Genomic DNA, 21,424 nt, shown 5'->3' with positions numbered 1-21,424 from the left:
ACATGTCTTAGCAATATTTTTTTGGATATGTCTCCTCAGGCAAGGAAAACAAAAGCAAAACTAAATGAGACCTAATCAAACGTAAAAGCTTGTGTCCAGCAAAGGAAGCCATCAACAAAATGAAAAGACAACCTGTTGAATAAGAGAAGATATTTGGAAATCATATGCCTGATAAGCGGTTAATATCCAAAATATATAAAGAGTTCATACAATGCAACCCAATTTAAAAATGGGCAGAAGACCTGAATAGACATTTTTCCAAAGAAGATATACAGATGGCCAACAGGCACATGAAAAGATGCTCAACATCACTAATCATCAGAAAAATACAAATCACAACCACAGTGAGATATCACCTCACAGCTGTCAGAATGGCTATTGTCAAAAACACAACAAATAATAAATGTCAGCAAGGATGTGGAGAAAAGGGAACCCTAGAACACGTTGGTGGGAATGTAAATTAGTACAACCACTATGGAAAACAGTATGGGGGGGTCCTCAAAAAATTAAAAATAGAACTACCATATGATCCAGCAATTCCATTCCTGAGGATATGCTGAAGAAAATAAAAACATTAATTCAAAAAGATATATGCACCCCAATGTTCATAGCAGCTTTATTTACAATAGCCAAGATATGGAAACAACCTAAGTGTTCATCAACAGATGAACTGATAAGAAGATGTGGGGCGTGTGTGTGTGTATGTACATACACACAATGGAATATTAGTTAGCCATAAAAAAGAATGAAACTTTGCCATTTGCAACAACATGGAGGACCTGGAAGATACTATGCTTGGTAAAGTTAGTCAGACTGAGAATGACAAATACCGCATGTTTTCACTTAAGTGTAGAATCTAAAAAATAAAACAAATGAATGAATATAACAGAACAGAAACAGACTCACAGACACAGAAAACAAACTAGTGGTTACCAACGGCAAAAGAAGTAGGGGAGGGACTAGGTAGTGAAAGGGGACTAGGCACTAACTACTAGGTATAAAATAAATAAGATACAAGGATGGAATGTATAGCACACAGAATACAGCCAATATTTTATAATAACTTTAAATGAAATATAATCTATAAACATATTGAATCACTATGTTATATACCTAAAACTAATATAATACTGTAAACCAACCATACTTCAATAAAAAAAAATAGTGGCCTATGCTTTATAAAATTTGGATGCCAGCAATTTCTTGGTGTAATATGGAAGAAAGAATCCAGTGATTTACTGAGAAAGGTTGCTGGAATGCTATCACCTATGATGAGCTAACCCACTCCAGGTCACGTTCTATGGGAGGAATCAGAGGACACTGAAAAATACGTTGCTGAGGAAAGTGTCAGCATCCTTGAAAAGCACTGTAGTGGCTATCCTTTACGCCTGGATAAAGGTGAGATGTGCTGCCACTGAAACTGGCTTCCTGATTTCAAAGGCAATGATGAGATTCTGCTGTGGCAGAGGCCAAGTAGCAGCACCCACTGCCAGAGGCAAGGTAAGCATGGTTTCTATAAAAGGCACAAGCCTGAAATGATAATCAGAATGGTATAACCCATAGAGTTATAACTTGGTAGTAACTAACTGATCATGGTGTCCCCGTTCCAAAACGGAGGGTGATCTCAATAAGGCCCATTTGTTCACTTCTCAATCTACATTCTTTCTCTATAAGATCTTACAAGTTCAATTTCCATCTATTCTAACTTTTAAATTTATATTTTCAGTTCATACTTCCCTTTTGAGTAAGAGGAAATTTAAGGGGACCATTCAGAGAGTTTGACATGTTCCTGTATTTGAGGAAGTACAAGGAATAGTAACAAAACCACGCTTGCTATAAATAGCAAGAGGCTATGGCTGGAGATGCTCAAGCCCATGGCAGAACAAAACAAGGAAGGTTATCTTGGAAATGAGCTGTATGTCTTCAGATGTTGGGTCAGTGATGCCTGCTTCCTTGGACCACATACGGATCCTTTGTAGTTGCCAATATAACTTTAAAGGGCTCCAAACAAAGGGAGAGTCAAAAGGACCTCAACATAGAAATTTCATGGGGTATATAGGAAGACAGGCAATGACACCACCAAGAGAACTGCAGTCAAGGTTCTCAGCAGAAAGGTCTCTGAAAATACGCATTGAAAAACCTGTGCGGTAAAGAGCCAACAATTGTGCATTTACCTGGTCTTGATGGGCCCTCTTGCCCCTCCTTGGGGGACTTTGTTCTTTTACCCTATCTCCCCATCTCCTGGGCCCTACTCTGGTGGAAGAAAGGTAAAAGGACAATCATGCTCTCTCCACCACTGCATGTTTGCAGGCCTGGGTCATGTGAAAACAGGGGAAGGGAAAAGTCTCATAAAGTTGGAGTTTGGTTTATTACAATGAACTGAAATTTTTAATGATTGAATGAGAATGTCTTTTTGACTATAAAGGACTGGGCAAATAATGCAGCCCACCTAAGGTTTTTATGGGGATGGGAAGAACAGAGTCACAGAGTGAGCTTAACAAGGAGTAGTGAGAAAAAATAAAGTTTGGATTCAGCTCCTTCAGTAAATCAAATTTACAAATTACAAATTTACAAATCAAATTTACAAATTTACAAATGAAATTTGTAAATTACTGTTACAAATTTAATGACTTCAGTTAAAACAGTGTAAGTAGATCTTTTTCATAAGGCGAACAATGAAAGAAAGGGCAACTCTGTATTCAACACAATGCTAAAGAGGCACATTCAGTCCTGGTATAAGGTCTCCTATGAAGGAAGATTCAGATGTCCTACCTTATGGCACCAGTGCAGGTACAATTCTATCCCCTCCCAAAGCAACAAAGATCCAAGTACCTGAAAAAAACAAAGAAGAAAAATGAGATTATTTTGAAATCACCAAGATGCTACCCAAAACACTGTTCTGAACTCAAAATTCCTTTCACAGTCTGGCATTACATTCATTTCTTGCTACACCTGCAGTTTTTATACTCTGGGAATTTGCCATTCTGTTCCTCTGCCTAAAAAGCTCTCCCTCCCCATGCCACTGACCCTTCAAGGACAGTTCAAATGTCACCTACTTGTACCTTTCACCAGCAACCCCAGGAAGAATTTATTATTATCTTCTCTGGGATTTTGCAACAGTCAATACACTGATATCTTTCCTGAGTTTCTACCAATTTCTTGGTAGGTACTACTTAGAGCCACTTGTTAGAGAACAGAGGTCAGGGGCCAGCCCTTCCAAGGGTCACTTAAAAGCTTTCTTGAGGAACCAGTGCCATTGTTATAACTGCTGACCACTGCTGTTAACATTGGTATTTAGTCAATAAATCTTAGATAGAATTTGAATCTAAATCTAGCCAGTCACCAAGTCAGTGTGGAGATAGCAACTGAAAACCAGAGTCTTCAGATGCTTAGGATATTAATGAGAGTTTGAATGTATAAGTCACTTAGATTTTTATCAAAACAATTTTATGTATGTAATTCATCTGTTCTTTACCCAGCCCTATAAAATACCATTTTATTAAATATTATTATAATTCTCATTTGAAAGAAAAGAAACTGAGGCTCAGAAGAATTATATGACTTGGTCAAGGTTACAAGGTAACCTCAAGATAGAGCTAGGAATAGGATCCAGGTCTCCCTCTTTGTTCACTGTTGTTACCACTATATGTATCCAAAAATAGGTAGGGTAGAGTAGAAAGTTTGTGAAAATACATTGCCTTATTGGACACTAGAACTCATTCACACCTTAGAAGCTAACTATACCTTTTCATGTTTATTGTGTATGAAAGCAGTACAATTCAGTGGCCAGAGTCTGGTCCAGAGAACACCATTCATCTGTTTTTTCCCCATTAAAAAGAAAAGCTTCTAACTGGTCTCTCTGCCTATAGCCACCCTCCACACCACAACTTCCAGGATGATTTTCCTAAACAGAAATCTGATTTATGTTATATGTATTAGTCTGCTTTTCAGGCCTTCCAAAGTCCGTCACAAGCCTATCTAAAAAGAGGTTACCCATTTTTCTTCAATATCCCCTACGTGCTAACAGAACTGATTCTTCCCTGTTACCTAGTCACACCCCATACATAGCTCTCTTTTTTTTTTTTTTATGGGAGTAAAATTGCTTTACAATGTTGTGTTAGTTTCTGCTGTACAATGAATGAAGTGAATCAGCTATATGTATATCTATATCCACTCCCTCTTGAACCTCCCTCCCTCCCTTCCCCCGCCCATCTAGGTCATCACAGGACACTGAGCTGAGCTTCCTATGCCATACAGCAGGTTCCCACTAGCTATCTATTTTACACACGGTAGTGTATTTATGTCAAACCTAATCTCCCAATTCGTCCCACCCTCCCCTTCCCCCCCGTGTCCACATGTCCGTTCTCTACGTCTATGTCTCTATTCCTGCCCTACAGATAGGTTCATCTGTACCATTTTTCTAGATTCCACATATATGCGTTAATATACGATATTTGTTTTTCTCTTTCTGGCTTACTTCACTCTGTATGACAGACTCTAGGTCCATCCACATCTCTACAAATGACCCTGACTTTGTCATGACGTTCCCACAGTCTGGAACTTTCTTCCCCATCAGCATAAACACACGTTTAAATCCAACATCCCTTCAAGATCCCACTCCTGTTCCACCTCTTCCAAGAAGCCTCACTTAATCCTCTTGGCTGTAAGTCACCTCTTCCTTCTCAGAACCCATGCAGAACGTTATTTAGGCCACTCTAATGACAATTATAATGCTCTCCTTGTGTTGGTTATTTTTGTCTATGACTTAGTTCCCTATTAGATTCTAAACTCTCAATGAGTTAGAATTAAGGACTATAACTTTACATCTCATAACTATCACTTTGAAGTGCCCTGCATGAAAACAGAAACTGCACATGTCTTGTTGATTTCTGTATCTTCAGTACTTACCACTCATATAATGATCAATATATTTTGTTGAAAGAAAAATTAATGCAAATGTCAACTGATTTGGGGGTTGGATTCTTCTATATCAGACAGGAAATCAGTGGGGACAAGGAATCATGAAATCAGAGAAAGATATATATGCCCTATGTATAATGGGGCACTGAAAAACTCCAGTTCCTTAAAAGTTAGTCTCTCACAAGCTTTCCACTTCTTCAAACTCCTCTATTTCCTGGCCTGAATTTCTCACACTACCTGACACTACTATATGTCAGACAACAGAGGCAGGGTCACTAGTGCCTAAAGACTTTCGCTAAAATGTACTTCACACCTGGACTAAGGACTAGCATTTGCACATTAGAACAGGTTTAACACACTAGCTAATTTGTAAGGCCCAGAAAGACTGATTCTTAGGAGATGGGCTATAAAATTCAATATGTAGAAGTACTGCCATTTGAAGGTGTAGGTGTCTAAAGTGACAATACTGAGTGAACCAGAAAATAGGCTATGAAACAGGGGAAGGATGTTCTGCCACCCTTTCAAAGGGTCAAAGTGGTTAAGACACACCCTCTAACAGCACAAGCCTTTTTTCCTCCATCTATCCCTCGTGCCTAACATTCTTGGCTGATGTAAACCCCAACTCTACCAAGAGTGATCTGAGGTTCTGAGGGCTCCCAGCACAACTGGGAACCACACCACAGACAGAGCACCTCATGAGCCTACTCAGGAAAGGAGTGGGAGAAATGGAAAACATTACTCACCAAGAGCAATGATGTGTAGGCAGCCAGGATCCCAAAAAAACTCAGCAAGACAATGGACCAGAAGAACCAGAATCCTGTACCTAGAAAAATGACCCTGCAAAAATGTGTTTCAATCCTTAAAATACAGTAAAAAATTAGTAGCATCTGTGTCAAGGATTGGGGGAGATAAGACTGGACTAGATGAGGTAAAAGATAAACAGAGGGAGATAAGAAGAAAAGGCAATTTGGGAACAGATGTGTGAAGAGCTTTGGGGATATTCAGTTGAGAAGTTCTAACTTTGTCCTACAGGCAATTGGGTACTTTAATGGGGCTCTGTATGAGTGGTATGATTCTTTAAAGTTACTCAGAATATATCAATATATGCAAAAATTATGTTCTCTTTAAAAAACAATATAAGACAGAAATTCTGGAATTCCAAAAGAGAAAAAGTCCACTGCCTTAATAAAACTAACACTTTCCATTTGGGCAGGTTCCTGGTCCACTTGAATATATGTTTTCTTACATAACTGCAAGCCACCATATTAATTTATCTATTCTGTGTAAGAGATTTGGCCCCTTCAAAAACAGTCTTGATGTGTTCTGTTCCTAAAGTAGTTTATGAGGGAAAACTGCTAATAATTCGCTAAGAGAAACAGTGTTACACTTGGTCTACATATTGTATGTCGAAATTGTTCTAGACCGTTCATTTCAAGATAACAGAAATTACCTTCTCACCATATAAAATCTGGAGAAATTATATTTTAACAATACAGACATACGCTTCAAAGATACTGCATTTTTTACAAATTGAAGGTTTGTGGCAACCCTACATCAAACAGGTCTATTGGCACCATTTTTCCAACAGCATTTGCTCACTTCATGTCTCTGTGTCACATTCTGGTAATTCTTGCAATATTTCAAGCTTTTTCATTTTTATTATAGTTGTTATGGTGATCTGTGATCAGTGATCTTTGATGTTACTACCACTACTCACTGAATGTTCTGAGGATGGTTAGCTATTTAGCAATAAAATATTTTTTAACTAAGGCATGTATATTTTTTATAAACGATGTTATTATACACTTACAGACTACAGTATAGTGTAAACATAACTTTTATGTGCACTGGGAAACCAAAAAAATTGTGTGACTTGCTTTATTGCTATATTATTCACTTTATTTCTGTGGTCTGGAACTGAACTCCCAGTATCTCCAAGGTATGCCTGTATAAAATATAGATTGGTGAACATATAACCACATTACAAATAGGAAAGGAAATTCTCTTTGGTCAGGGGCTATAACATACATCAAGAAGAATGAAACACGCAAGCAGCCATCCTAGCGAGAGCTATCCCAGATCAAGATACTAAGAGTACTTTCTAAAAGATGAGCTCACAGCCAGGAATCAGAAAACATGTAAGGAATGTCAACAAATTCACCCAATAAAGCCAACTAATAGAACAACTTGCACACAAAAAAATATAATTAATAGAACGATCAGAAAAGAACCACAAAATAAATATATTCAAAAGCTTCAGAAAAATAAAGGACTCACATCCAGGGAACAAGAATAGATGTTTTAAAACAAGCACATTAATTATCAAAACAATGAAACAGAGATCTTAAAAAACATGCAAGATGACCTATAACGGAAAAGAATCTGAAAAAATAATGTGTGTGTGTGTGTGTGTATAGCTGAATCACCTTGCTGTACAATTGAAACTAACACAGCATTGTAAATTAGCTAGACTTCAATTTTTAAAAAATGCAAGATGGACTTAATAGTAGCCTAGATACAGTCAAAGAATTTATCAAACAGCTTAACCAAATAGTGATTTTGACTTTGCTTTCCAAGTGAGTAAGTTAAGGTTTACCATTTAATGGTGCCTTTATTTTTCTAATCATTTTTCTGGCCACATTTGATTTTTTTTCACTCCCTTTTAACCTAAAAGGTCTTCTTTTGTACATTCAACCACACATAAATATTATTATTAGCTTAGTTCAGCTCAAAACCCTCTCACCAAACTCAGGTGAAGTTCCCACCCACCCACCATGAACTGCAGGAAGAATTTTGAATTTTCTTCTCTTTTTCTCTTTCCCTCTTCTACTTCTTCTTGTCCTATTCATCTGTACTCACTCTAGGTGGTGGTAGTGAAAGCCCTCGCACAGACCCAACACACCCCTAAATAAATAAATAAATTTATAAAAAAAAAAAAAAAAGAATTCTAGAAGGGAAAATACAGCAGTAAAAATTAAGAACTCAGTGAATGGATTAAATAGCAGGTAAAACAGAGCCAAAAGGAATTTGCTAAACAAAAGACAGACCAGAAAAAAATATCAAGCATGAAACAGAGACACATGAAAAAAATACATGAGAAATACAGAAGAAAGAGTAGGACACTTAAGAGGATAAAGAGAAAATACCTAATATAAAATTGAAGTAGAGGCAATAGAAAATGGGGTAAAAGCAATATTTGTAAAGGTAATGGCTGAGAACTTTTCCAAAATGATTAAAAATACTGTATTGGTCTGGGACCACTCAGAAAAGGAATTATTGTAGGGATTAGACCTTGGGCTATTACAGAAGCTGTGAGAGAAGGCTATGTAAGACTGTTACATCTGCTCCAACACTTGGCCTAAAGTTGTAGAAGTCAGACAGGCCAGAAGTTGGAAAGTAAAACTGAACACAATATATAGGGAAACTGAAACCCATGAGGAGGAACTAGAACCCTCAAGGACAAACTGAAACACGTAAGGACAGACTGGAACACATGAGGACACACACAAACCATGCAACCTGTATCTATCACTGTGTCAAGGATTTAGCTAAGTTAACTCCTATTAGCTAAGCTGTAACTCCATGGTATTGCCGCCGTGGCACCCATTTTGTTTGTCCAAGTGGACCACAGTGACCTTAAATTGACACTAGCACCCTCAGGGAAGCACATGACCTAGGAGCCCTCAGTCATAAGCAAATATAAGGTCCTGATATGACCTCCACAATAGCCCTTGTGATCTACAGTCTCGCATGCTTCCCATCACCTGTATGCCTCATGTGCCCCTTAGACAAAACTTCCATGGGGCTTACAAAAACCCTACTCTTATAGTTTGACTTAATCAATCTGGCCCTAGCCCAGGAACCCCAAAGCACTCCAGCCATGGACTGTAATAAAGGCATGTGCCCAGGTCCTGCCTCACTTTCTGTCTACACTCTGCCTTGACCTCCCTATGTGGGCCCTAGAGGCATCTGTGTACTTCCCCCAGTACCTCCAAGTAATAAACTTCTCTATTTTAATTTCTCTTGCAGTCTGTTGTTGAACCACCACTCACCATTGCTGTTGCCTCAATTGACCATCCAGCACCCTGTGCTCCACATAACAAATGTTAATTCAACAAAGTCATAACACACTTCCTCCAACCTTGGATAATAACAGTGACCTGCAGGAAAAGTTCATGCCTTTCATCATTTAGCTGCATACTTATCTGACCTAGGACATGAAGAAGCTGAAGAAGACCTGGCAGGAGCAAGAAGAATGTGGGCCCAGGTGCTTCTCCATGGCAACTAAGTGAACTACCAGATATTGACATTGCATGGAGGCTGTCATAATGCCTGGGTCCATCACTGATCTTCAGAGTATAAAGAAATAGCTAACGATTCACTTCCTACTTCCAAACTGTATACCAATTTTTCTTGTAATTAATCCTAACCCAATCCTATACTGGGAATGGAATTGTGAGAAATGTAGTTTCAGTTTAACTAAGTGGACCCAATTAGTACACTACCACAATCCACTCATGAGCAACTTGGTATTCATACACACCTCTATTAACCATCCTTACTTTCTATCTAACATGATGCGATTACCTCTCATACAACCAAAAACACATCAATCTTCTCCCCAAAAAAGGATACAAAGTTCCTTTATCGCCTCTATGTGATGTTTATACCTCTAATTTAAGTACTGATATATATGGTCAACTACTATTAATACATCTTATTTTCAATGGTAGAAGAATGGGAGAAGAGAAAAACATGTAGACACACACACACAGAATTCTGGCTCCCATGATCTCTGTCATTTGGTATCACATGAGTGATGACGTTAACCGTTTCAACGGTTATGTTGAAACACCACTGCTAGCTTTGAAGATAGAGAAGGCCACAAGCTAGAAGCTGAGACCAACTCCCCTCTGACAACCACTAAAGAATGAGCACATCATTCCTACAACCAGAAGGAACTGGATTCTGCCAACAACTTGAATGAACCTGAAAGTGAATTCTCACTCAGAGCCCCAGGTATAAGCTCAGGCCATCTGGCACCTTGATTTCATTATGAAATCCTAAGCAGAGTACCCAGCCAAGCATGTCTGACGTCTGACCTACAGAACTGAGAAAAAAAATGGGTATTGCTTTAGGCCATTGAATTTGTGATAATTTGCTATGGGAGCAATGGAAAACTGCCCACTAACTTTACTTGTGGCTTTAGGACCAATGGGAACTCACTCTTATGTTTACAACTTTTATTTGATGATGGAGTATTGCTGTGAGGATTCTGCCTGCTTCTGAGTATGTTTATTCCAATTATGCATTCCAAAACTAGAGAAATAACTGCAGGGTGGGTTTGGGGACCCACTAGACCCACTGTAGAGATAGGTCTGAACCAAAACTCCATTGATTACCTATCTCCATTGATTACTCTGACTGGTGAATCATAGTGCTGCTTTATATCTCCAGGAATTTGTATCAGTTCAGAGTCAGTGTCCAGTAATTGCCCCAGAAGTATTTCTTCTGCCCAAGTGCACAACCACCCTGGTAAATAGCCAGATGTTCTTTGGGGGGAAAAGAGGAGGATGACTGACAGTATACAGTTTTGTACAGGCAGGTTCTTTTGTATAGCAAGGTCCTTCCTCAAGGATTTCTCTTCATTCAAGAGCTAATTTGTTTGGTAAATAAGTAAAACAGATAATAGGAAAACAATAGAAAAAATTAACCAAACTAAGAGTTCGTTCTTTGAAAAAATACATAAAATTGACAAAACTTTTAGCAAGACTAACCAAGAAAAAAAGAGGATCCAAATAAATAAAATTTTAAATTAAAAAGGAGTCTTTACAACTGACACCACAGAAAGGAACATTAAGAGATGACTATGAACAACTATATGCCAACAAACTGGACAACCTAGGAAAAAAGGATAAATTTCTAGAAACATACAACCTACCAAGACTGAATCATGAAGAAACAGAAAATCTGATCAGAGTAAGATGTGAGTAATGAGTAAGGAGACTGGATCAGTAAACAAAAACCTCCCAAAGAAGAAAAGCACAGGACCAAATGTTTCACTGGCCAATTTTAAATATTTAAAGAAGAATTAACATCAATCCTTCTCAAACTCTTACAAAAAATTGAAGAGGAGAGAACACTCCCAAATTAATTTTACAAAGCCAGCATTTCCCTGATATAAAAGCTTGATAAGGACACTATAAGAAAAGAAATTACAGGCCAATATCCGTGATGAATATAGATGCAAGAATCACAACAAAATACTACAAGCCAAATACAACAGCACATTAAAAGAATCATATACCATGATCAAGTGGGATTCGTCCCTCTAATGCAAGGATGGGTCTACATACACAAATCAATAAATGTGATACATCACATTAAGAGAATGAAAGATAAAAATCATATGATCATTTCAAAATAGCAAAAATAGCATCTGACAAATTCAAACTCCATTCATGATAAAACAAACAAACAAACAAACTCTCAATAAACTGGGTATAGGAGGAATATACCTCAACAAAATAAAGGTCACATATCACAAGCCCACATCTAACATCTTACTCAATGGTGAAAGGTTAAAAGATTTTCCTCTAAGATCAGGAATAACAGGGTGCACACTCACCACTCCTATTCAACATAGTACTAGAAATCCTAGTTAGAGCAATCAGGGAAAGAAAGAAAAGAAAGAAAGAAAGAGAGAAAGAGAGAAAGAAAGAAGGAAAGGGGGGGGGGGGGAAGGAAGGAAGGAAGGGAGGGAGGGAGGGAGGAAGGAAGGGCACCAGAATTGGAAAGAAAGAAGTAAAACTTTCTCTATTTAAAGATGACATGATTTTATATACAGAAAATATTAAAGACTCCATCAAAAAACTGTGAGATCTAATTAATGAATTCTAAAGTTGCAGGATACAAAATCAATATACAAAAATCTGTTGGATTTCTACACACTGATAAAAATATATACAAAAAAGAAATTAAGAAAACAACCCCAGTTACAATATCAGTAACAAAAATAAAATACCTAAGAATAAATTTAATCAAGGAGGTGAAAGAGCTCTCCACTGAAAACTATAAGACATGAGATGGAAAGATACCTCATGTTCATGGATTGGAAGAATTAATATTGTTAAATTTTCCATGCTACTGAAAGCCATCTACAGATTAGATGCAATCCCTAACAAAATTCCAATGGCATTTTTATAGAAACAGAACAATCCTAAAATTTGTATGGAACCACAGAAGACCCCAAATAGCCAAAGTAATATTGAGAAAGAACAACAAATCTGGAGGCATCACACTCCCTAATTTCAAACAATACTGCAAAGCTACAGTAATCAAAACAGTAGAGTATCTGCACAAAAACAAACACCGTATCAATGGAATGCCATAAAGAGCCCAGAAATAAACCCATGTATATACGGTCTATTATTTTATGACAAAGGAGACAAGAACCAGGATATACAATGAGGAAAGGACAGTGTCTCCAATAAACAGTGTTGAAAAAACTGGACAGCCACATGCAAAACAGTGAAACTGAACCAATATCTTATGCCATACACAGAAATCAACTCAAAATGGATTAAATACTTGAACATAAAACCTCAAACCATAGGACTCCTAGAAGAAAACATAACCAGTAAGTTCCTTAACATCAGCCTTGGCAATGAGTTTTTTGGATTTGACAGCAAAAGGAACAAAAGCAAAAACAAACAAGTGGGACTACATCAAACAAAGCAAAGGAAATCATCAACAAAACAAAAAGGCAACCTACCAAATGGGAGAAAATATTTGCAAATCATATATCTGATTAAGAGGTTAACATCCAGGGACTTCCCTAGTGGTCCAGTGGTTAAGATTTTGCCTTCCAATGCAGGGGGTGTGGGTTCAATCCCTGGTCGGGGAGCTAAGATCCCACATGCTTCGTGGCCAAGAAAACAAAACATAAAACAGAAGTAATATTGTAACAAATTCAATAAAGACTTTTGAAATGGTCCACATCAAAAAAATCTTTAAAAAGAGGTTAATATCCAAAAAATATACAAAGAATTCGTACAACTGAATACCAATTAAACAAACAAACCAGTTTAAAAATAGAGTATCTGAATAGACATTTTTCCTAAGAAGATATACAGGCCACAGGTATATAAAAAGGTATTCAACATCATTTTTCTGATGATTCACTAACAATCAGAAAAATGCAAATCAAAACCCCAACTAGATATCACCTCATACCTGTTAGAATGGTTATCAAAAAGACAAGCAATAACAAGTGTTTGTGAGGATATGGAGAAAATGGAACCCTTGTGCACTACCGGTGGGAATGTAAACTGGTGCAGGTACTATGGAAACTAGTATGGAGGTTCCGCAAAAAAATTAAAACAGAGCTACCATATGATCCAGCAATTCCACATCTGGGTATTCATCCAAAGAAAATGAAAACACTAACCTGAAAAGATATATGTACCCCTATGTTCACTGCATGATATAGAAACCATGCCATGATATAGAAACAACCTAAGTATCCATTGACAGATAAATGGACAAAGAATATGCAGTATGTACATACAACGGAATATTATTCAGCCATAAAAAAGAAGGAAATCTTGCCATTTATGACAACCTTGATGAACCCTTGAGGGCATTATGCTAAGTGAAATAAGTCAGACAGAAAAAGACAAATACCATGTGATCTCCCTTATATGTGGAATCTAAAAAACAAAAACAAAAACAATAAATAAGCTCGTAGATAGAACAGACTGGTGGTTGCCAGAGGTGGGGGTGGATGAAATGGGTTAAGGGGTTGAAAGGTACAAACTTCCAGTTACTAAGCCATGGGAATGTAACATACGGCATGGTAACTATAGTTGATAATACTGCATTATATATTTGAAAATTGCTAAGAGAGTAGATCTTAAAAATTCTCATCACAAGAAAACAATTGTAATCATGTGTAGTGATTGATGTTAAAAAGATTTACTGTTGTGATCATTTCACAATATATATAAAAATATCAAATTATTACTTTGTATCCACCTGAAACTAACACAATGTTATAAGTCAATTACATCTCAATAAAGTTTTTAAAAACTGAGGGAAATTTTACTTTAAAATGAAACAGCTTTGTATCTCAAGTCCTGTGGAATAATTTAGAATGGGTCCATAAATAAAGACTGAATATAAACTGATCAAAAATTAGTAAAAATCCCACAAAATAAACAAAGCAAGAAAACTAAAAAGTAAATAAATAAACCAGTTTTGACACTTAATCAATGATTAAATTAAAACAAAATAAATTCCATCTATAAAATTATCAAAATTAGAATAGTTACTGCTGTCAATGGCAGGTTAAAATAGAAACTCATATACCTCTGTTGTTTATGGAAATTGCTAGACTCTTTTGAGAAAGTACTTTGGCAATAAGCATAATGTATTTTATTAGTGTTTATTCTTCTTAAATCAATAACACCATTCGTGGGAGTCTACTGTAAGAACATAAGTCAGAGCACAGAGATTTCTCTGTGCTTTCATGTTATCAAAACCGGAAAATTTAGAAACATTCATAATGCCTAACAATAAAAAGTGGTTAAGTAAGTGTATTAGAGTACCTTCATGTCAGGAAATATTTTTAAACCATTTTAAATGATGTTCATTAAGAGTTTTAACAATTTTTCAAAATGTGTGCAACCATTTTAAGTGAAAATGAAAAGCAAAATTATATATATGGTATGAGCATAACCATGTAAAAATAAGCATAGAAAAAAAGACTGGGAAGTATACCAAGAGATTGTTACTCAAGAATAAGACTAAGCAGATTTTTATATTTTCTACTTTCTGCATTTTTTACATTTAAAATAACAAACCATATTTTACTTCTATAAAAGGAAAAATAGGGACTTCCTTGGCGGTCCAGTCGTTAAGACTCCTTGCTTCCACTGCAGGGGGCACGGGTTCAATCCCTGGTCAGGGAACTAAGATCCCGCATGCTGCACGGTGTGGCCAAAAACAAAGGAAAAATAAACTGTATTCCATTTTTTAAAAAGACTCATACTCAAACATATCCCTTTCTCCCCCAAATACCAAATAATGGGTAAGATTTGCAATAATCAGGCCAGAAAAACTGGAGGAGCTAGGAGTAGTCCAGAGTAGGAATCTGGCTAGAAAAGGGGCTGAGATGGGACACCGTTTCTGTCTTTAGAGTCTTAGCCCAGTAAAGACAGAAGGAAGAAGCAGAGGCTGGAGGTGAGGCAGAGACATCAGGGTTCATGGACAGAGATCATGAAGACCAACTAGTGTAGGCATCAGTAACCCAGACAGAGACTGAGTAACAAGGTGTCAGGGAGTCATCTGAATAGAAGGACTGGGGACATTGGAAGCACAGAGAAAGCTTCCCACTGAGCCAGACTTGGTCTAAGTGTGAGAGTGAGCACAGGTGGAAGGGAAGTATAACAGCTGAGGGTGCTGAGCATCTTTACCCCTCCCCAGAGTCAGGCCTCCCATCCACCAGCTGTAGAAAACCCAATTTTATCCACCCTCCCCCTTATGCCACTAGATCTTTTCAGCCTGATGTAGGATCCATGTGGCTATTAGACCAAAGAGCTCTTACACAAGTGAAAATACAAAAAAGTGAAACTCACCAGTCAAAGCCAAAGTATTCGTTTGAGGATTCTATCCACACAAACAGCAAAAGCACAGACATGCAAAATGAAATAACCAGACATGGGTAAAATAATCGTTCTCTCTGGGAAGAGAAAGAAGCAGGTCTAATTTAGTTCCATTTATCCATGGTACCTCAGCAACATCTGTATATACTCGCCAAAGGTCTGCATAGTTGCAGTGCAGCATCACCTTGTAGAGAGGCTTGGAGATATCACGTATCCAGCCCAAAGGCTGAGTTGGGACAAGAACCAAAACAGACTCCCAGGCTCTCTTCCAGGGATTTTTCCATTATACCACACTGCCTCCAACGTCAACTTTACCAGGAAGCCTCCCTTTATCTTTCGCTCCATGTCCTTCTTTATAGCTCTCTTGTGACTTACGACATCATCCCTAAGTAATAAATATCTGTTGAATCAATTTGCTCTTCTCCATTTTTACCATCACTACTCTAATCCAGGACACCAACATCTCTTACCTTGAATACTGCTGTTGCTTTCTCTTTGAAGGCAAAGACATCTCCCTGCATTACTCTTATACCGTCTAATGCATCTTCCACATGATCAAATAATCATTCCAAAACATAGCTCAGACATCAGTAGCTTAAAATCTTTAGGGAGTCTTTATCCCCTACATGGCAGAGGTCAAATTCTGAAAACCACAAAATATCTTTTCCCACTCCCTCTCTAGCTTCATAATTCCCCATCACTTCTCCATTCAGATCCTCTACTCCACTTAAAATAAACCTTATTCCAAGCCCTTTGACTCCTCCTCCAATACCTTTCCTTCTGCCATTCCCTGCTCTTTACCTATCCAACTCTTAATTGCTTTTCACATTCTAAGTAATTATTTTTGGCCCCCTCCCTTGTACATGAACGCATGCGTGTGTGCATAAGCGTACACACACACACACATTTATAACACTTCTCTCACTATGTTGAGAGTAAGTGTGTACTTGTCTTTTCCTCCAGTAGACTGTGAATTCCTTGAGAGCAGGAACCATGCCTGAAGAACCTGTGTTATCCCCAGTCACTGGTATAGAAGCCAAATATCTGGGCAGGAAAGATACACGAACAGGAGAACACTCCTGCCTAATCCAGGGAAGCCTCCCATTCCCACCCCTTTCCTTGTGCTCCCCATCTCAGACATGAAAAATTAGTAATCCAATTGGTCAGAATCTCGGACCCAGCTAGACCAAGTTTATGATTAAGTGAAGGTACATGATATGGCTCTCCTCTTCTCACTTCAGTGTGCTCATCATTTGGTCTCATATTATATTGCCCACCAGAGAGGCCCAACATATGGCTTAAAGAAAGAAAGAGGCGCTCAGTGAGGCTAGACCACATGCCACCACTCAGCCTTACCAGCAATCTTCATTAGAGAAAGTCAGATACTGGCCAGACCAATAATAAAGGAGCACCTTGTTTCCCACTTGCTGTTTTTCCTCATATGTGTAGCTCCTTTGGGAAACTCATACTGAAGAGAGATTTAAAGATTCAGGTATTCCTGTAATCCCTAGCCAAAAACAGCTAACTGTACCTAAACCCCAATTTTTCTTCAAGGTTCACTTATTAACAAAAGCAGAGGTGAATAAATGAATAATAGAATGACAAGAAAGAAGAGAAATGAAGAATAAAAGTGAAAGAAAATGAGCACATGTTCCCGTAAAGTTAACTTTGGCTCCAGAATTATGGCAGAACTTTCATGAAGAGCTAGAGCCCAAGCCCAGTCCTGAAGACTCTAGTGAGCCCTCATGAGGGCAGGGACCAGCCCATGTCTCCCATATCTAAGAAAGTGCGGTCCAGCTTCTTCCCATCTCTCCGTACCCAAGAGCAGTAGGGTCCACGTTTAGATTTTTTCTCCTGTTTGATTTTCCACTGGCAGCTGTAGCAGCCAGTAATGGAAGTAACACAGCATTTGTGGTTGAAGATGTGTAAAATCCATGGACTATCCTTTTTCCATCTTTTGGTCTTCTGGCTCCTAGGTTCAATCCTGTTGGCCTTCATAGGCATGGTTCGCCTTTTTGCTGTAATGACAAAACAATCAGGATCTAGTAGTTCCTTCAAATGTTTCCTACCCCACCATTCTACAGAAAGTTCCATCAAAATAGATGGATTTTAACGTTTTTTATAATCTAGGATAATGCACTGGATTTGGTGTAGAAGATTAGAGATTCATCCTATCTTTCCCACTAACTAGTTCAGTGTTTACTTGCAGTCATTGCACCATTCAAGGTTTAGTTTTCTCACCTCTAAAAACGGTACCGTATTCTCTGTCCTAGCCAACTAATATATACTGAAGGCATCAAATTAGATAATATACACAAATGTGTTTTTTTAACTGTATTATGCTCTTAAAATAACTTGAAAACTTGGAGACACGAAGGAGGTGTATGAAAAATATAATCTTTGACTAATAAGTGACTCAGACACACAGCTGCCTGCCCCTTTATAATCCAGATGCTTAGAAACACTGGTAAACAGAAAATCTCAAAACCAGCCAGAGAAGAAGACATATTCCATGTAGAGGAATAAAGATAAGAATGTCTTCTTGATGTTCTTTGAACAACAATGATTTTTTGTTCAAAACAATACAAGCCAGGAGACAGTGGAGCAACATCTGTAAAGAACTAAAGAAGACAAAACAACGCGTGTTAACCTAGAATTCAGCACTCAGCAAAAACAGTTAGAAAAAATGAAGTGAAAATAAAGACCATTTCAGATATTTGAAACTGGAAGAATTAATCAGGTGATTTACACCATGAGAAACGTTAAAGTCATTCGGTATGAAGAAAAAGGTACCAGAGGTAGGGATGCACATCTCCATAAAGGAATGAGGGGCACTGGAAATATTTAACGTATCAGTGGACAGAAAATAATGTTTTTCTTATTTAAAAAATTACTTCAGAAGTTTATAACAACTGTAGAAGTAAAATGGGGACTTCCCTGCAGTGGTTAAGATTCCACGCTCCCAAAGCAGGGGGCCCGGGTTCAATCCCTGGTCAGGGAACTAGATCCCACATGCATACCGCAACTAAGAGCTCATATGCCACAACTAAGGAGCCCGCCTGCTGCAACTAAGACCCGGCGCAACCAAATAAATAAATAATTTTTTTTTTTTTTTAAAGAAGTAAAATATATGATAATAGTTCCAAGTCCAGGGGCAGGAAAATGAAACTATATTGTTATACAGTTCTCATACTGTATGTAAAGTGGTATAATAATACTTGAAGGTAGACTCTGATAAGTGAAAAAAGTATGCTATAAACTTCAAAGTTACCTCTGGAAAAAGGTGTACATATATAATAAGTCAACAAAGGAGATAAGATGAAATCATAAATATTCCTCAATTAATCCAAAAGAAAGCAAGAAAAAAGTGAACAAATAGAAAGCAAACAGTAAATGCAAGATTTAAGCCTAAATATAGCAGTAATTTCTTTCAATGCAAATGGACTAAATGCCCCAATTTTTAAAAGACAGCAAAATTGTCTAACTGGATTAAAAGAACAAACCCAACAACACGCTCCTTACAAGAGTTTGGTTTGTTTAGATAGAAGGTAAAAAGAAATGGAAAAAGATGGGGAATTCCCCGGCGGTCCAATGGTTAGGACTCCGTGCTGCTCTCACTGCCGAGGACCCAGGTTCAATCCCTGGTCGGGGAACTAAGATCCCACAGGTCATACCATGCAGTGAAAAAAAAAAAAAAAAAAAAAAAAAGGAAAAAGATATACCTTGTACGCGTATCAGTATTCCATTACCAGGATAATGCCATGTACCAAGCATGGGCAAAACCTCAGTCACATATAACAAAAAGCATCTACTACTCACACATCTGAGTTGACTGGCTCTCAATTCTGCTTATCTAGACTGGCCTCAGCTAGAATGACCAGACAACTCTGCTCCATGTGTCACTCAACCAGGTTGGCCTGAGTATATTCTCATGGTGATGGAAGTTGTCCAAGAGAACAAGTCTCAATGTCAAGCCCATTTCAAGCTTCTGCTTCAAGGGATGTCTTGAAGTCAAAGTCAACTCATGGTAGAGGGCACTGTAAAGTTGCATGGCAAAGGGTGTGAACACAAAGAGTGTAATTAAAGGAAGGGTGAGAATTGAGGCCAAATGATATAATCTACCTCACTATATTATCAACAAATCAAAAAACCTTGAGGCAAAAAGCATTAGCAGAGACAAAGAGGGACATTTCATAATGATGAGAAATTATTTTTAAACAATTTTCCATTTATAGGCACCTAATCACACAGCCTCTGAAGGAGAAACAGACAAATCCACAATCATTGTGGGAAATTAAGCACACTTCTCTCAATAAAAGATATAATAAGCAGATAAAAATGTCTATAAGGATATAGAAGATTTTAACAACTTGATTAATAAATTAGTCTTAATTAACATTTATAAAACACTGTACTCAATGACTGCAGAATTTATATTCCTTTCAAATGGAAATGGAACACTTACCGAAAGTATAATTAAGCCAGAAATCAGTAAGAAAAAGAGAACTAGAAAATCCCACATTTGGGAATTAAACACCATATTTATAAAAACCCATGGGTCAAAGGAGAAAGACCACAATTGAAATAAGAAAAGAGTTTGAATCGGTTGATGATGAAACTACATGAACTTGGTATGACTAGCTGCAAATACTGGAGCGTCTAAGAAATATGTTGTGAACAAAAGTTCTGTGACTGGGAGGAAGGTAAGCTGCTTGAATACTGAATAAAAGGGAGCATTTAAACCAGAATCATTACCATAACCATTTTCTACATATCTACAGATCTCTCATTTTGTGTTCATCAGCCAGAGTAGCCAAGTTCACATGAAAATCAACAATATTCAGGGAAAGATCAATAAATATTGTTTCCCTTGAAGCTCCTTCTCTGATTTCCAAACCCATGTATCCAACAGCCTACTGAATCTCCACCTGGATTTTTCAGAGGCATTTCAAAATTAATACGTCCAAAACTGAACGCTTGACTTTCCCTCCAAAACCTATTCCTCTTGAAGTCTGTCCCATCTCAGTAAAGGGCACCACTCTTCACACAGTTGCCTGAGGCAAAAGCCCGGGCTTGCCTGTCAGGATTAAGATACCAGAAAAAGACTCACTCTCCCCCCATAAAAACCAGAAAACTGGACAAAATGCATGAAACAACTTTCAGACATTGAAACGGCAGCCATGAGCAGTGACCCTCAAGAAGAGAAACAGACGAGCGCGCCCTTCACACCTGCAGGGACTTCCAGATAAGCCGAGCCACCGGGCCTGCCCGGGGGGTGCGGGGCTTGGTACCGCCGTGCCGGATGGGCACTGGGGGCCGGCTCAGGTGGAGCCCTTTGTTCTCAGCGTCGTCCCTCGAGCAGGGGTGAGCTGACTGGGTAGAGGGCCTCAGGTGTGCCTGCCAACTTGAGAGTATTAATGTATTAGAGTATTTTCTAGAGATGCTTACGGGGGAAGCACGGAACTGGCCACGGTACTTACGGTGACTTCACAGCCCCAGACCTAAACCTGGAATTCAGCCTGGAGAAGCCCGCGTCTCTCAAGATGGAGGCCAGGCGGAAGGAAGCGCCCAAGGCTGCAGGAGCGGGTGGGCGTGGCCAGGGGCCTGGCCCCAGATGCCCAGTCCGACACTAAGACTGAATTTAAAGGCGACACCCGACCTTAGCTCCGAGCACCACGCTTTAAATGTCTTTTAAGGTTTACCCCGTTTGTTTTGTTTTCGTTCTTCTAAAAATAACATAAATATAAACTTAGTTCTTGTTAATCATTTAGTTCAGGCATTATTTTCCAGCCCACTTATTCATAGATCTTTTTTTTTTTTTTTTACTATTTTTTCTTCCG

General features: G+C 38.2%; 1 protein-coding gene across 1 annotated transcript in view; it reads right to left on the bottom strand.

The window, feature by feature from the left end:
* The window catches only part of GDPD4 (glycerophosphodiester phosphodiesterase domain containing 4), a 157,080-nt gene extending 135,943 nt beyond the window's left edge, over positions 1-21,137 (bottom strand). Inside the window, exons 1-5 of the mRNA XM_068556078.1 lie at positions 21,065-21,137; positions 17,403-17,602; positions 15,558-15,661; positions 5,664-5,757; positions 2,773-2,832 (exon numbers count right to left, since the gene is read on the bottom strand). Coding sequence (XP_068412179.1) covers positions 2,773-2,832; positions 5,664-5,757; positions 15,558-15,661; positions 17,403-17,588 — 444 coding nt within the window. The 5' untranslated portion in view covers positions 17,589-17,602; positions 21,065-21,137. The remainder of the gene's footprint in view (positions 1-2,772; positions 2,833-5,663; positions 5,758-15,557; positions 15,662-17,402; positions 17,603-21,064) is intronic.
* Positions 21,138-21,424: the final 287 nt, after the last annotated feature.

This window comes from Eschrichtius robustus, chromosome 11, assembly GCF_028021215.1.
Source record: "Eschrichtius robustus isolate mEscRob2 chromosome 11, mEscRob2.pri, whole genome shotgun sequence".
Lineage (NCBI taxonomy): Eukaryota > Metazoa > Chordata > Mammalia > Artiodactyla > Eschrichtiidae > Eschrichtius > Eschrichtius robustus.
Note: the sequence above shows the minus strand (reverse complement) of the source record. Positions and strands in the feature narration are given on the sequence as shown.